The sequence below is a fragment of the Arctopsyche grandis genome, chromosome 6 (assembly GCF_051622035.1).
Source record: "Arctopsyche grandis isolate Sample6627 chromosome 6, ASM5162203v2, whole genome shotgun sequence".
NCBI classification, from domain to species: Eukaryota; Metazoa; Arthropoda; class Insecta; order Trichoptera; family Hydropsychidae; genus Arctopsyche; species Arctopsyche grandis.
The window spans coordinates 7,960,043-7,974,266 of record NC_135360.1 but is presented as its reverse complement, the minus strand read 5'-3'; the positions used below and the strand labels follow the sequence as shown (position 1 = coordinate 7,974,266).

Genomic DNA, 14,224 nt, shown 5'->3' with positions numbered 1-14,224 from the left:
GTTTTATTCTGAGCACGCCTTCGATTATTGTTAAATTGTTCGTTTGCGCGATATTTTGGCATTTTTTGTTGCATTATGCAAATGCTATTTTTAGGTGAAATTTTTTTATTTACATAAAAATTATAATCGAATATACTGATTTAAGTAAAATTGATGTAGATTTAAATTTAAATATTTTTGATTTTTCCCATCAAAATGAACAATTTTCGTATAATTTATTATACTATTTATCTTTATCGAAATAGCTTTTACATATTTTGATGTTAAATTAAGCATTAAACAAGTAGGAGATAAAATACGAATATTTGCAATTACGAGTCAATTTACAGAAATTGCTCTCTCACTATAATCAAACTTACTTGAGATTATTGTAATAAAAAAGAGTAGCACTTTTTCAGACTACGTCTGATGGTCGGATTTCGTGGCCTTACGACCCACGAGTTGGCCGATATATTTTTGTGCTGGCTACCCGGACGGCCAGCCACTGACAATAACGGTTTGGCGCGTAAACACTGCGGTGTTTACGCGCCATTATTATTGTATTAAAATTAAATTCAAATATCAAAATAAAATTATAATCAATATATTAAATTTAAAATAAAATATTGAAAGTTAAAACAGAACATGCCCAATTTAAATGAATTTTCGAGATTGACCTAAAATTAGATCATCAACAATCACATACAGGTAATCCTCGACTTTTGTTTGTCGAAGATGTTTTGACTTACGAAGATACGCACTAAGATCGAAAAAAAATCAAAGAATTATTATTTTTACTTCCCCGTAATGCGCAGTTACTGAGAATATATCATGTGTTAGTATGGGTGACCGAGCGATGGTCCCAACCCGGCACGTTGTCGGTTTATCAAACGAAATTTTTTTAGTCGTCAATTGTTTCTCTCGTCGAAATAAATCAATTAATTAAATCATTTCAGAGGTAAATTTTATCGGATAATGTCTTCAATTGTTTCTCTCGTCGAAATAAATCAAATAATTAAATCCATCTCAGAGGTAAAATTTATCGGATAATGTGTGATTATTAATTTTATTTCGACGAAAGAAAAAAAAACCCTTTGACAAATCACCGACATTTTTTTTGTTAAATATTTCATCGACGGCGAAACACAGTAGTTATCGTGACGACTTATAAGAAACAATAACAAGGTTTTTTTCGCTCGTAATTATAATATTTTTCTGGTTGTAATGCGTATCGTCGTAATTCAAAACATTGTTGTAATTCAAAACATCAACGATGATCTAATTTTAGCTCAATCTCGCTCGTTAGCTTAATTTTGATATTTAATTTCAATTTTTTTATTTAATTTTTATTTCGATATTTTGTACGCTACTGGTTTTAAAAGTTGGCCCAAAATCGTCGTTGGGTTGGTGCGTACGGACCATGAGACAGCGGTTGGCTCACAAACTGACAGTAGTCGATAACGGTGTGGCAACCCCAAAGGCTGGCCGTAAACGGAGGTGTTTTCGCCCCGAGGGCGGTCAGCGCGTCACGGGAAGCCATCTCTTCCCTTCGGACCTCGAAACCGACAACACCTCTCTCGTCTCCCACACTCGCTGTACCTGAACCAATAAACATTGTTTCCCGAAGCCGAACACCGCGTTTCAATCAATCGCCTGCTCTCCATAACTGGTGACCCCTACAAAACAAGAACACGCATCTGTCAAAACACGCAGCTGTCAAAACACGCAGCTGTCAAAAACGTACGGTACAAGCATGGCGCCCATCATCACAGGCCTTCTCGACGAGGCCCCCGCCGCCACCCCCGCCTCTACCCCCGCGGCAGAAGCCTATTCAGGAGCAGAGATAGAAGTGGCGAGGATAGCCGTGCGCGTTCCGCCCTTCTGGGACGAAGCGCCCGAGCTGTGGTTCGCACGACTCGAAACACAGTTTCCGTGCGCGCTCATCAAGTCGGACGAGGCGAAATTCGCCACGGTCGTGGGACTCCTCGACAACAAGTTCCTCCCGCTCATCCGAGACATCCTTTTGGAGCAGGCCAAGGGAAACCGTTATGAAACTACCAAAAGAAGATTGGTAGAGGCGTTCTCGGACAGCCACGACAATCGCATCAACAGACTGATGGCGAATCTTCAGATCAGCGACAGCCGACCATCAGACTTGTGGTTCCATATGAAGGCGACCGCGGGCAACACGTGCTCGACAGATTTCTTGAGAGTCATGTGGACGCGAAGACTTCCAGTTCCCGTGCAGTCGGCGCTCGCAACGATGACGACGACCAACATAAAAGAGCTGACGGCGGTCGCAGACCGCGTTTTCGAGACACAGCGGCCGGTCGACGTTTTCCAGCTAAGCGCTGCCCCCTCAGCCTCCGCCCTCGCCCCGGCCCCCGCTACCGCCCCCGCCCCCGCCCCCGCTCCCGCGGAATACCCCAGCACCGCACCGTGCCCGCACGTGGACGCCTTTTCACGCACCCACGCACCTCCAGCACCACACCGTTCCAGCGTAGAAGCTAGGTTGCGGAACTGCGAAGACTGGATAGCCTCGGCGGACCAGAGCATGCAGGAGATTAAACAAATGCTGCGCGCGCAAGAGCGAAGAGGACCGAAGAATTCAAACCGCGGCCCCCATAACAAGACAACGTTCGACACGTGTCGATTCCATCAGAGGTACGGTAACCGCTCGCACAGATGCGAACCACCGTGCAGTTTCAAGAAAGCGGGAAACGAGTAAGCCCGTCGGTCAACTCAACAACCGGCGGGCCTCACAACTCTCGTCTCTTCGTTCGAGACCAGAGAACCGGGATGAGCTTTCTCATCGACACAGGTGCCGACGTCTCCGTTCTCCCCGCCCCCCCAGAGAACCGCAATCGACCCGCGCAATTGGAACTTCGTGCCGCCAATGGATCGCGAATCGCCACATACGGAACACAAGAGATGGTGGTGAACATCGGTCTCCGACGCCAATATCCATGGTCGTTCATAGTGGCGGCAGTTCCACGAGCGATAATCGGAGCTGACTTCCTCGCCAAGTACGGCATCATCGTCGACTTGAAAAGGCGCCGACTGACCGATGCACAGACAACGCAGTCACGCCAAGTCGGCATCGAAACGGGTCATTCACTAGGGTTGCGGGTCGTATCTCGCCCCACAGAGTATGAGGAGCTGTTGGCTCAGTTCGACGATATCACTCGCCCCGAAAAGTCGACCACCACCAAGAAGCATTCCGTGACACACCACATCGAAACCCGAGGGCCACCAACAGTTGCCAAACCCAGAAGGCTAGCTCCGGACAAACTAAAGATTGCCAAAGCAGAGTTCGCCCAGATGCAGAGAGACGGGACATGCCGGCCATCCAGCAGCAGTTGGGCCAGCCCACTCCATCTGGTGCAAAAAAAAACTGGCGAGTGGCGCCCATGCGGAGACTTCAGGCAGTTGAACGCATGCACGGTACCAGACAGGTACCCAATCCCAAACATGGCGGACTTTAATCATAATCTGATGAACACCTGTTTGTACTCGGTTATAGACCTGGTGAAGGCGTTCCACCAGATTCCAGTGGAGCCACGAGACGTCATAAAAACTGCGATAACCACACCATTTGGCCTATTCGAATTCCCGTGCATGACGTTTGGCCTAAGGAACGCAGCGCAAACATTTCAACGATTCATGGACGAAGTTCTCAGAGGGCTGGATTTCTGTTTTATTTACATCGACGACATACTCGTGGCATCACAGAATCCAGCCCAGCACAAAGACCACTTGAGGCAAGTCTTCGGAAGACTCCAGGCTTATGGAGTAAGAATTAATGCCAACAAATGCGAGCTGGGCAAACCAGAGGTGAAATTCCTGGGCCATCAGATTACGAAGAATGGAATTAAACCATCTCCGGAGAAGGTAGAAGCCATCAGAAGCTACCCCAAACCTCGGACAGTCCAGGACCTCAGGAGGTTCTTAGCCATGGTCAACTTTTATAGGAAGTTCATTCCCCACGCGACGGAGAACCAAAGGCTGATGAACGACCTCCTGAAAAATTCGAAGAAAAACGACAAAACCCCGGTAGCTTGGACTTCCCTCACTGATGAAGCATTCCAAAAAACCAAGACCCAGCTGGCAGACGCTACATTGCTGGTACACCCGGACCCGGAAGCGCCACTCTCAATCGCAGTCGATGCTTCAGATAGCACTGTCGGAGCAGTACTCCAACAACGCCAAGACGGCGTCTGGAAACCACTCGCCTTTTACTCAAAAAAGTTGACAGACGCCCAAACCAAATACAGCACGTACGACAGGGAGCTAACAGCCATATTCCAGGGCATCAAACATTTTAAAGTAATGCTCGAAGGCCGCAAGTTTGTGGTATTTACTGACCATAAGCCACTGCAGTTTATTTTCAAAAAGAAAGCCGACCAAGGTACCATGCGTCAAATTCGGCAGGCTTACTTCATCAGCCAGTTCACCACGGATATACAGCACGTGGCTGGAGAAGAGAACGTAGTGGCAGATGCCTTGTCTCGCCTGGAGGCGATCGCCTGTCCCAATAGCATCAATTACGAAGAACTGGCAAAAGCTCAGCTCGACGACGCCAACCTAGAGAAGCTGAGGAAGAACACCGCAAGCGGCTTACAGTGGCGCAGGATACCTGAACCGGAGAGCAATATGGAGATCTGGTGCGATATATCAACGGGCAGACCTCGCCCTTACATCCCAGAACGCTTCAGGCGTCAAGTATTCGACGGAATACACGGATTGGCCCATCCAGGAACCCGCGCATCAGTCGACATGGTACGGAGAAGGTTTTTATGGCCCAGTATTTCAAAAGACGTTAGGCATTGGGCAAAAACGTGCATTACATGCCAACGCACTAAAGTCAGCCGTCACACTCGGGCAGGGATCACCGAGTACGACCTGCCGAGCGACCGTTTCGCATTTGTCCATATGGACATAGTGGGGCCACTCCCGCTGTCGCAAGGGTTCTCATATTGCCTAACCGTAATAGACCGTTTCACCCGTTGGCCGGAAGCAATACCAATCGCCGACATACGGGCAGAGACAGTCGGCAAAGCCTTCTACGGAGGCTGGATCGCCAGATTCGGAGTCCCCCAGGAAGTCAAAACCGATCAAGGGCGCCAATTCGAATCGGAGTTATTCGCCGAGCTGACGAAAATCCTAGGCACCCGGCGACAAAGAACCACACCGTATAGACCTCAAGCCAACGGGATGATTGAGAGATGGCACCGTTCATTGAAATCCGCTATCATGGCTCAGGCAACCGACAATTGGGTCGATGCGCTCCCGACAACACTACTGGGACTCCGAGCCGCACTGAAGGAAGACGTTAAGGCCTCGGCAGCAGAGATGGTGTACGGGACACCCCTGGTGTTACCGGGAGAGATGTTCTCCACAAATAGGGCAATAACCGAACACCAATTCGTGAATAGAATCCGCCGGCAAATGGAAGAACTTCGACCGTCCCCGGTAAAAAGGCACGGGACAGAAAGGACCTTCGTACCGCAAAAGCTGCAGTCGTGCACGCACATATTCCTGCGCCACGACGCAGCACGAACAGGTTTCCAGCCCCCGTACCAAGGACCTTTCGAAGTTGTAAAAAGAAACGGCAACATTTGGACTATCAGGAAGAAGGGAAAGGAAGTGAACGTGGCAATGGACCGAGTTAAGCCAGCATACTTAGAACTGGCGCTATCACCTGGACCACCCCCGACCTCGTCGGAGCAATCACCATCACCTCCAGAGCAATCTCTACCACCGTCAGTACCAATGCCTACATCATCGACGACCCGCACTGGAAGAACCACGCAAATTCCTGCTCGATTTAGGGACTAGTAATTAAGCACTCGCATATGTATTAGTATCTACCCCAATTATGATGACATGTTAGCTTCTCATGAAATGCCCATAGCCACACGGAAGTTTCAGGAATGCATTTCTACCTAGAATAATCAGTTATTCAAATATTGTTATAGTTTAATGCTTTAATTGCAATAGCCTTAGATGATTGTGTTCTTGTCTATCTATGTATTCCGATTTTTTTTCCTTACCATATGTAATGGGTATATTATTTTTGTGTGCCTAGCGTGGAGTCGCTGCTATTAGATCTCATTCCGTGTGTACATTAGACTGTCAGTCTTTATAACTAATGGTGGCTGTTATGAATTGTACGATCCTCCACATACGCTGTAGCTCCGGGAAGCGAAATTCCAAAACTTTTATTCCTTACTGTTCTATGTTTACCTTTCCGTGGAAAGTACGGGTATTCGATTTACTTATGTTGTACTGATGTGTATTTTAGTTTACTTATGTTGTACTGATGTGTATTCGATTTACTTATGTTGTACTGATGTGTATTTTAGTTTACTTATGTGTGTACATTCGTGGCCCACATGCATTTTTTTTTTTTTTTTAAATACTTGTATGATACCAAGAGAAAGGACACGAGAGAGGTCGGAAGTAACTGTAATATTATTTTGCTTCTGTAACTGTAAGACATTATTTCGTCTGTAACGCTGGGGTACCAGCTAAGTGGTATCGCCAAGGCTAAGGGGGGAGTATTGTGGCAACCCCAAAGGCTGGCCGTAAACGGAGGTGTTTTCGCCCCGAGGGCGGTCAGCGCGTCACGGGAAGCCATCTCTTCCCTTCGGACCTCGAAACCGACAACACCTCTCTCGTCTCCCACACTCGCTGTACCTGAACCAATAAACATTGTTTCCCGAAGCCGAACACCGCGTTTCAACCAATCGCCTGCTCTCCATAACGGTTTGACGCGCAAACACTGGGTGTTTGCGGGGCCCTCGCTCCTTGCCACCGACCACCAGCTGGAGACTGGTGGGTTGAGACGATACTTGGAGACCAGCTCCAGTATCCGTCCGGTGTGCGCCAGAGGAAGCCTGGTCTGTCTTCGCCCAGAAGGCAGACAACTGAGCTACGCGTGGCTAACCTCAAAAGGCACGCGCGGTTACTTTGTTTACTCCCCCCCCCCCTTGTCCCTCTGCTTGATCTCTGTATAATTTATATATATATAAATTACAGTCGCCATACAAACAGACTTACAACCTGTTGTTATTATATTCTCCCGTCCCCTTTTCCACATCACGCATCCCACGCACACTACGAAAGAGAAAGGGACAGAGCAGAGCAGCCACCATCAGCAGAGACCAGACCACCGACGACGAAGGAAGGCACCTTGAGGAGACCAGCCCCGCCCACGCTTACCCCGAGCTATCTCACAAACTGACTTCAGGTGTGTCTCGATTGAGCACCTGGCGTTTGTACAGCAGCACTTGTGTGGATAATTATCTTGTGGGAAATATTCTGTTCGTCGTTTCTAGTCGTTTTTTTTTTAAAGTTACCATTCGATATCAAATGTTATTATTTCCTACTAAATACACATAAGTGATTAAGTGCGATCAAAAAAAAATCAAATGAATTTTGTCTACCGTTTTTACTAAGTTCATAAAATTGTAAAGATTTAAAGAGATAATTTAGGAATGAAGAAAACTTTCAAATCGTAGAAACTTTAATTATGAGTCTAAAAATAATATCATACAAAGAATTTCAATATGAAAAGGATAATTTAAGTGTAAATAAACATAAAGACACGACGAAATAAATGTGTCAGTCGGATCGATAAATATGTGGCTAAGGTCGTAGAAAGTGTCGTTAAGAGTAGCGTGGCGTGTGCTCGTCAGTTGGCCGCCTGGCGCGACAGCGGAAAGGACGGCGGGTGACGTTTGCGTCATTTGGAGCGAAAGCTGCAGAGGGTGGAGTCGGAGTCAGAGTCGGCGCTCTTTGCGAGTGCCTCGCTGCAACTGCAACTGCGAGTGCAACTGCGACTGTACCATGAGTCGGCAGCTGCAGCCGCCCACTTCCGTGAGTTCCTGCTCCCCCCCCGTCCCCGTCCCCGTCCCAACCCCCACCCCCCCACACCCCCACCGACCACTTTAAACACTCGACATAACCTCTAACCCCCCATTCTTATCGCACGACTACACTGACAGTTGACCGTACTGTGTAGTCAACCATGAATTATTCACGTTACAGTTATCAATTTATTTATCTTGGCAAGTATTTATTTTGAAACTTGTTTTATATGGTCTTATTATTGAATCTACCTCTTCTGCTTTCTTTAATTCATTGCTAGCCTCTTTTTTGATATCTATGTATTTATATTAAAAACAATGTTTTGGATCAAATTTAGGTCACTCTAAAAAAATACAGAATTACCTTCTACTGACAATTGTCGATTGTCAACTGATTATCATCTGTAATAATGTACAAATATAATAATAATTACTCGAGCAATAATTCAATATTTTCTCTTATATAGAAAGTGTACTTTTAAGTAGTTTACCTATTTTGAGTTAAGTGAAAGCTAGATTTTATTTATCACTTTTGATATTATAATTGTAGTATATTACATATATATTACCCTTTTAATTGTATCATATACTCAATTATTGAAATAATTAGAAATTAATATTAAAAACGAATAATTTCATTCACATTTTAATAAAAAGTTTGTCTAAAGTTGAGTGTGTGATATCGAATGATATTTTAATCTTGTATTTTTTCCATTTCTTAATTTTTTTTTTCGTTTTCAGGAATCTGAAGTAAAAGAACTTAATTTGGAATTGCAATCGCTACAACAGACTCGTCGAACTTTGACTGAATTCCTTGAATTCATTCGTTGTGTTAACAACGACTTGGAAACTGTCACTACAAATTATGTTCATTTGAAAAATTCAAATGAAAATTTAACATCACTACTCACGGAATTACATAAAAGAAACGATTGAATAATTAAAAAAAAACAAGATGTCTGCAAAAATAGAAATCGAAGTTCCCGCCCTCGAGGAGAGTGGCGAAGATATTCAAAAGTTTTTCAAGAATTATGGTCAAGATTTGAACGTGAATGAGCACGAATCAAATCAGAAAGAAGCGAGTGACGCCGAAGCAAATGTAGATCAAGATGGTACTTATTTCATTGACGAAGATGGACAGCTCTACTTCCAGCCATCGACTAAGGAAGTCGAAGAAAAACCGAAAGAAATTCCCGAAGTAGTTCCAGAAGCAACGAAAGATACAGCCGTTATAGAAAACGGTGAGGAAGAAATCAGCTATGTCTATATCGTTGAGGAAGGCGAAGAGGAAAACAAAGAGAAGGAAGAGAACGATATCACCGTTTACGACTTTGAAGACGAGGCCGAAGAGTCGAGGGATGGCAACGACTCGGACTATCTCGTGGAGAAGAAAACCGCCAAAGCGGTGCTCCACCACTGTCCCCACTGCGACTACACCAACGCCAAACGGACTGCCCTCATCAAACACATGAAGTGTCACTCGGACAATAAACCGTACAAGTGCTCAGTGTGCAGTCGGGGCTTCCGCTCTCAAGCCGCGCTCGTCAACCACGAGAACATTCACACGGGCACCAAACCATACCATTGCAAGTTGTGCGACTGCCGGTTCACGACCGCTGGTGAAATCGTCCGACACATTCGGTACCGCCACTCCAAGATACGTCCACACAAATGCAACGAGTGCGACTATGCGGCCGTCGAGCTCTCCAAACTGAGACGGCATCAACGATCTCACACCGGGGAGCGACCTTATCAATGTCCTCATTGCACCTATGCATCACCTGACACTTTCAAATTGAAAAGACACATTCGGGTATGTTTTTGCTTTTTTGTTTGATTGTCTTAAAAAAAAAACTGTTGCATAATAGACTTGAAAACGCCCAACTCAAAGGCTTCTATATTTTTTTTTTGGTTTTGGAAAGAATTTGGCACTGGATATGGAATCCTAATATTATTCAAGTAAAGTCATCAAGTGTAGTGTCCATTGAAACTAACCTGTACATTTTATTGTTGAAATCCATTTCAACTGCCTACTAAAATGTTTGCATATTATGATTTCAGATACACACTGGCGAGAGACCGTATAAATGTGATATATGTGACGCTGCCTTCAGTCAATCAAACTCCTTGAAAGCTCACCGATTGACGCACTTTCCTGAATCGAGGCCGAGCTACCAGTGTGCTATTTGTCCTGTTGTTTGTAGCCGTAAGGCTGATCTCCGCAGTCACATTAAAAAACTACACACAACCAACAAACCGTATGAGTGCAAACGCTGCGGCAAGATCCTCTCCGACAGATACTCGTACAAGCAGCACTCGAGATCGCACAACGGTGAAAAGGCATTCAAATGTAAAATCTGCCCGTACGCTTCTGTATACAAAGTGCATTTAGAATCGCACATGTTCATCCATACCAACGAGAAACCTTACGAGTGCGATATGTGCGACTATCGCTCACGGCAGAAGCAACTGTTGAAACGTCATAAAAACTTCTATCACACGCCGGGGTACGTCCGTCCGGAGGCCAACACGGCTACACACGAGTGCGAAGAATGTCACAAGAAGTTCATACACGTTGGGAATCTGATCAAGCACTTGGCGCTGCACGATCCCGAGTCCAACGTGCACGAGGAGAGACACGCCCTGAAGGTCGGCAGGAAGCGCAGGGTGAGAAATCAAGTCGGTGCAGGCGATGAAGATATGACTATCGTGAAGAAGGTCGAGGACTTTGACGACGACGAAGCTCACATAGTGGTGTTTGAAATGGTCGACGACGACGAAGACGAACCGTTGATCAACGTTAAGACCAATACGACGCAGAGCCAACCCAAGCAGCAGGTGGATCCCAAGGAAGACATGGAGAATTGTTTCGGGTTTATAGGGGACGACGATGAAGAAGACGAGGACGATATTTGAGTGAATTTGGGGTGTTGAAAACTGTGAAGTTTCCCATGAATTGTTCAATCATATTCGGTTCAAATTTAGTTTTTACGTTGTGTTTTTGAATTGTGTCAACTTTTGTCAATATATAAATATCTTTAGTGTGTAATATCTAAGATCTTTTCCTTTGCAGAGTTCTTTGCATGTGGATAGAAGATCTAATTTATTACACGTTTGATATGAGTATTGATTTTTAACACAGTTGTCTTCTGTATTATATTTAAATTTCTTAATATTCATGGTCATTAAATATTTTTATTCTAACTTCTTTGAAGGCGATGGGAAACAATCGAACATCTTTTTTGTTTTTCATTGCTTAATACAAAGTTTGCAATTTTAAGGTGTGAACCAATTTTGGGTCCAAACACTTAAAAATTTTCTTAATTTACAGCTTGTTTGTATATATCGACGATTTTTTGATTGTTTATGAATCTTTTTCATTTGTAACAGTTTATTCCGTATTTATAAAAAAAATAATTTATTTATATATACATACGTATATGGAGACGTGTTTGATAATTTTTTTTTTTTTACTTGATTAGGTTGTTATGTAATAAATATGATTTCGATTAAAATTTAGTAAGTCATTTTTTGGTGTTCTTTTTGTATCATCCATTTATGCTTAAATTGTATTTTTAGTTTAATATATTTTATTTTTACGTTCATGTGCAGAAATAAAATGAAATTTTCAGCAGGGGCGTCATTTGGGGGGGAGGGGTCGAGGGTGGGCAACTGCCCTCCCCTAGATTTGAACGGGACTATCCACGTTGTTTAATATATTATTATGAATTAAAATAGTAAACCAACAAGAATGGAAACTTGAAATTCTTTAGAACACTCGGGTATAAACACGTCGATAAACACCCAGAAAAAAAATGCCAAATATATTTTGTTTGTTTGTCTTGGTTTGAAAGATATTCGCAAAACTCGTTTATCCTACGAAACAAATTGTTAAATAGGATTGTCTTTTTTAGAATAGCAAATTTTTACCCATTTTAAAAGTCGGAACACGTGCATCCTTTTTCTTAGTATTGTTAACATTGTAATGACTCCTCGTATTTATTCATTCCGTGACTTACGAGGATATATGTAGATCAAATATCAATTAAATGCAGGAATTGAAAAATCAATTCGAGTGAATGTCGGGTATATTTACGTATAATGTATTTTTTAAATAAATATTCATATATTATTATTATAGAGAATTATAATAATTATAATGTGTATACACACAATAATTAATGTAATTTATTATTATTTTTACCCCCCCCCCTGGGAAAAGCTGAAATGACGCCCCCCGGCTTTCAGCATAGAAATTTATATTTCCAGCTGGAACTGTAACATTACAAACTATAATAGATTTCACTATTTATTTACATAACTTTTTTTAAGAATTTCTTTATAGTTTTTAATTATATAATTTCATTACACTGGAGGAATGCTTGTGAATTAATTTATGCATTACGGATATATCTCTAGGTAATCTATTATGTTAATATGATTGAATAAATTGCATTGTTAAAATGATAAATATAAGTTTTCTTTATTTGTATTCCTAAACGCTATAAATTGGTTTGAGCACAAGACTGATATATTCATATTGTCCGTCCGATGTAGGATGACACTTAGGTAAAACGCTTTTTTGTTATACTATACAGCACCCTACGGTTTCGGTAGTTTCAGAAAAGTTTTAGCCGAGTGCAAGTCAAAATCGACTTACATATACACTAGCGCGACGATACAATACTGTCACAATATGAAGTTTCTGAGAATATTCGTATGCACATGTGCACCTTCGTTAGTACGCGTGCACTCGCTACTATGATGTCACGTCGTGCGCGAATATTTCCACAGTGGCCTAAGTAAATCGGTTTTGCTTGATCCATTACAGTGACATGTGCTGCTGTATAGTATGAGTAGATTTTGTCGGCTACTGCTGTAATGTCTACGCCATGTTAGACATGAATGTGTCCATTCAAAATATAGCAAAGAATACTTTTCGTATTGCTGGTTATGTGCAGTTGCCGGTACGTGCTGTGTTAGTATGAATAGACCTTAAGATGTTTTCGGCATTGCTGGAAAATATGATTGAGAAAAATCAAATGATGATGTACCGAAGAATAGAAGGCGGGATGTTTCTTCGAAGGTAGACAGTTGCGTTGGTTTGTCCAGCGAAGCCAAAGGTTTTTTGTTTGTTCCAAAGTGGTGGCATAGGAGCAGGATATTTTTGACTGGTGCCTGTGGATGAAGCAGACCTACAAAAGATTGAGTGCGACTAATTTTTACTTTCGGGATTTCTCCCGGTCCGGTGAAGAAATGGCAATTATATTTGTCATTTAAGGAATACCAGTCGTGTTTGTAAACGAAATAAAGAGCAACGGAACAAGTGTAATTTTCCTCGATTAAAAGTAAATATTTTTTTTCAACAAAATCATTTGATTTTGAACAAAACTTCAAGGTCATATGATGAGCCTCATTTACTTGAACAAAATATTAGTTATTGAAAATTTAAATTTTTCCCTCCGCGGTATCAATGATCATGTTCATCATGGCCTCCCACAAGGAATAGCTAGGCCAGGGGCCGTGATAAGGGAGATCCGATACACCGGGTAAATATTTGTATATAAGGAAACAGGGCCGCGCCTAGGAGTTCGGCTGCTTGTGTACAAACTTAAATTTTTATAAATTATATTATATAAAAATTATAAATTATATAAAAAAAGAAGTGCATGTGTTCAGACTATGTCTGATGATCGGCTTTCGTGGCCTTACGACCCACGATTTGACCGATATATTTTTGTGCTGGCCACCCTGAGACAGCGGTTAGCACACAAACTGACAGTTGTCGATAGCGGTTTGGCGCGTAAACACCCCGGTGTTTACGGGGCCCACCTCGCCACCGAAATCACCAGCTATAGGCTGGTGAGGGCTGTGACGATACTTGGAGACCAGCTCCAGTATCCGTCCGGTGTGCACCAGAGGAAGCTTGGTCTGTCTTCGTCCAGAAGGCAGACAACTGAGCTACGCGTGGCTAACCTCAAAAGGCACGCGTGGCTACTTTGTTACCCCCCCCCCCCTGTCCCCCCTGCATGATCTCAGTATATATATATAAAATACAGTCACCATACAAACAGAATTACAACCTGTTTTCATTATTATACAATTTCCCGCCTTTGTCCTGTATCACACTCACTTACGCACACTGTACGAAGGAGAAAGGGACATAGCAGAGCAGCCGACATCAGCAGAGACCAGACCACCGACGACGAAGGAAGGCACCTTGAGGAAACCAGCCCCGCCCAAGCTTACCACTAGTTATCTCACAAAACCGACTTCGGGGGTGCTCTCGAGTTGAACATCCCTGGAGTCTGTACATTTGGTCCTTCGATTCCGTATGTCTTCAGAGCTGGTCTTCCAACGTCGTCTAATCTAGG

At 43.4% G+C, this 14,224-nt stretch overlaps 1 protein-coding gene across 1 annotated transcript; it reads left to right on the top strand.

Annotated features, from left to right (window-relative positions):
• The first annotated feature begins 7,677 nt into the window (after window positions 1-7,677).
• Window positions 7,678-11,656, top strand: LOC143912978 (uncharacterized). Its single transcript, XM_077432460.1, has 3 exons — window positions 7,678-7,860; window positions 8,592-9,663; window positions 9,912-11,656. The coding sequence occupies exons 2-3, from the start codon at window positions 8,806-8,808 to the stop codon at window positions 10,764-10,766; spliced, it is 1,713 nt and encodes a 570-aa protein (XP_077288586.1). The 5' UTR covers window positions 7,678-7,860; window positions 8,592-8,805; the 3' UTR covers window positions 10,767-11,656.
• The last annotated feature ends 2,568 nt before the right edge of the window (window positions 11,657-14,224 follow it).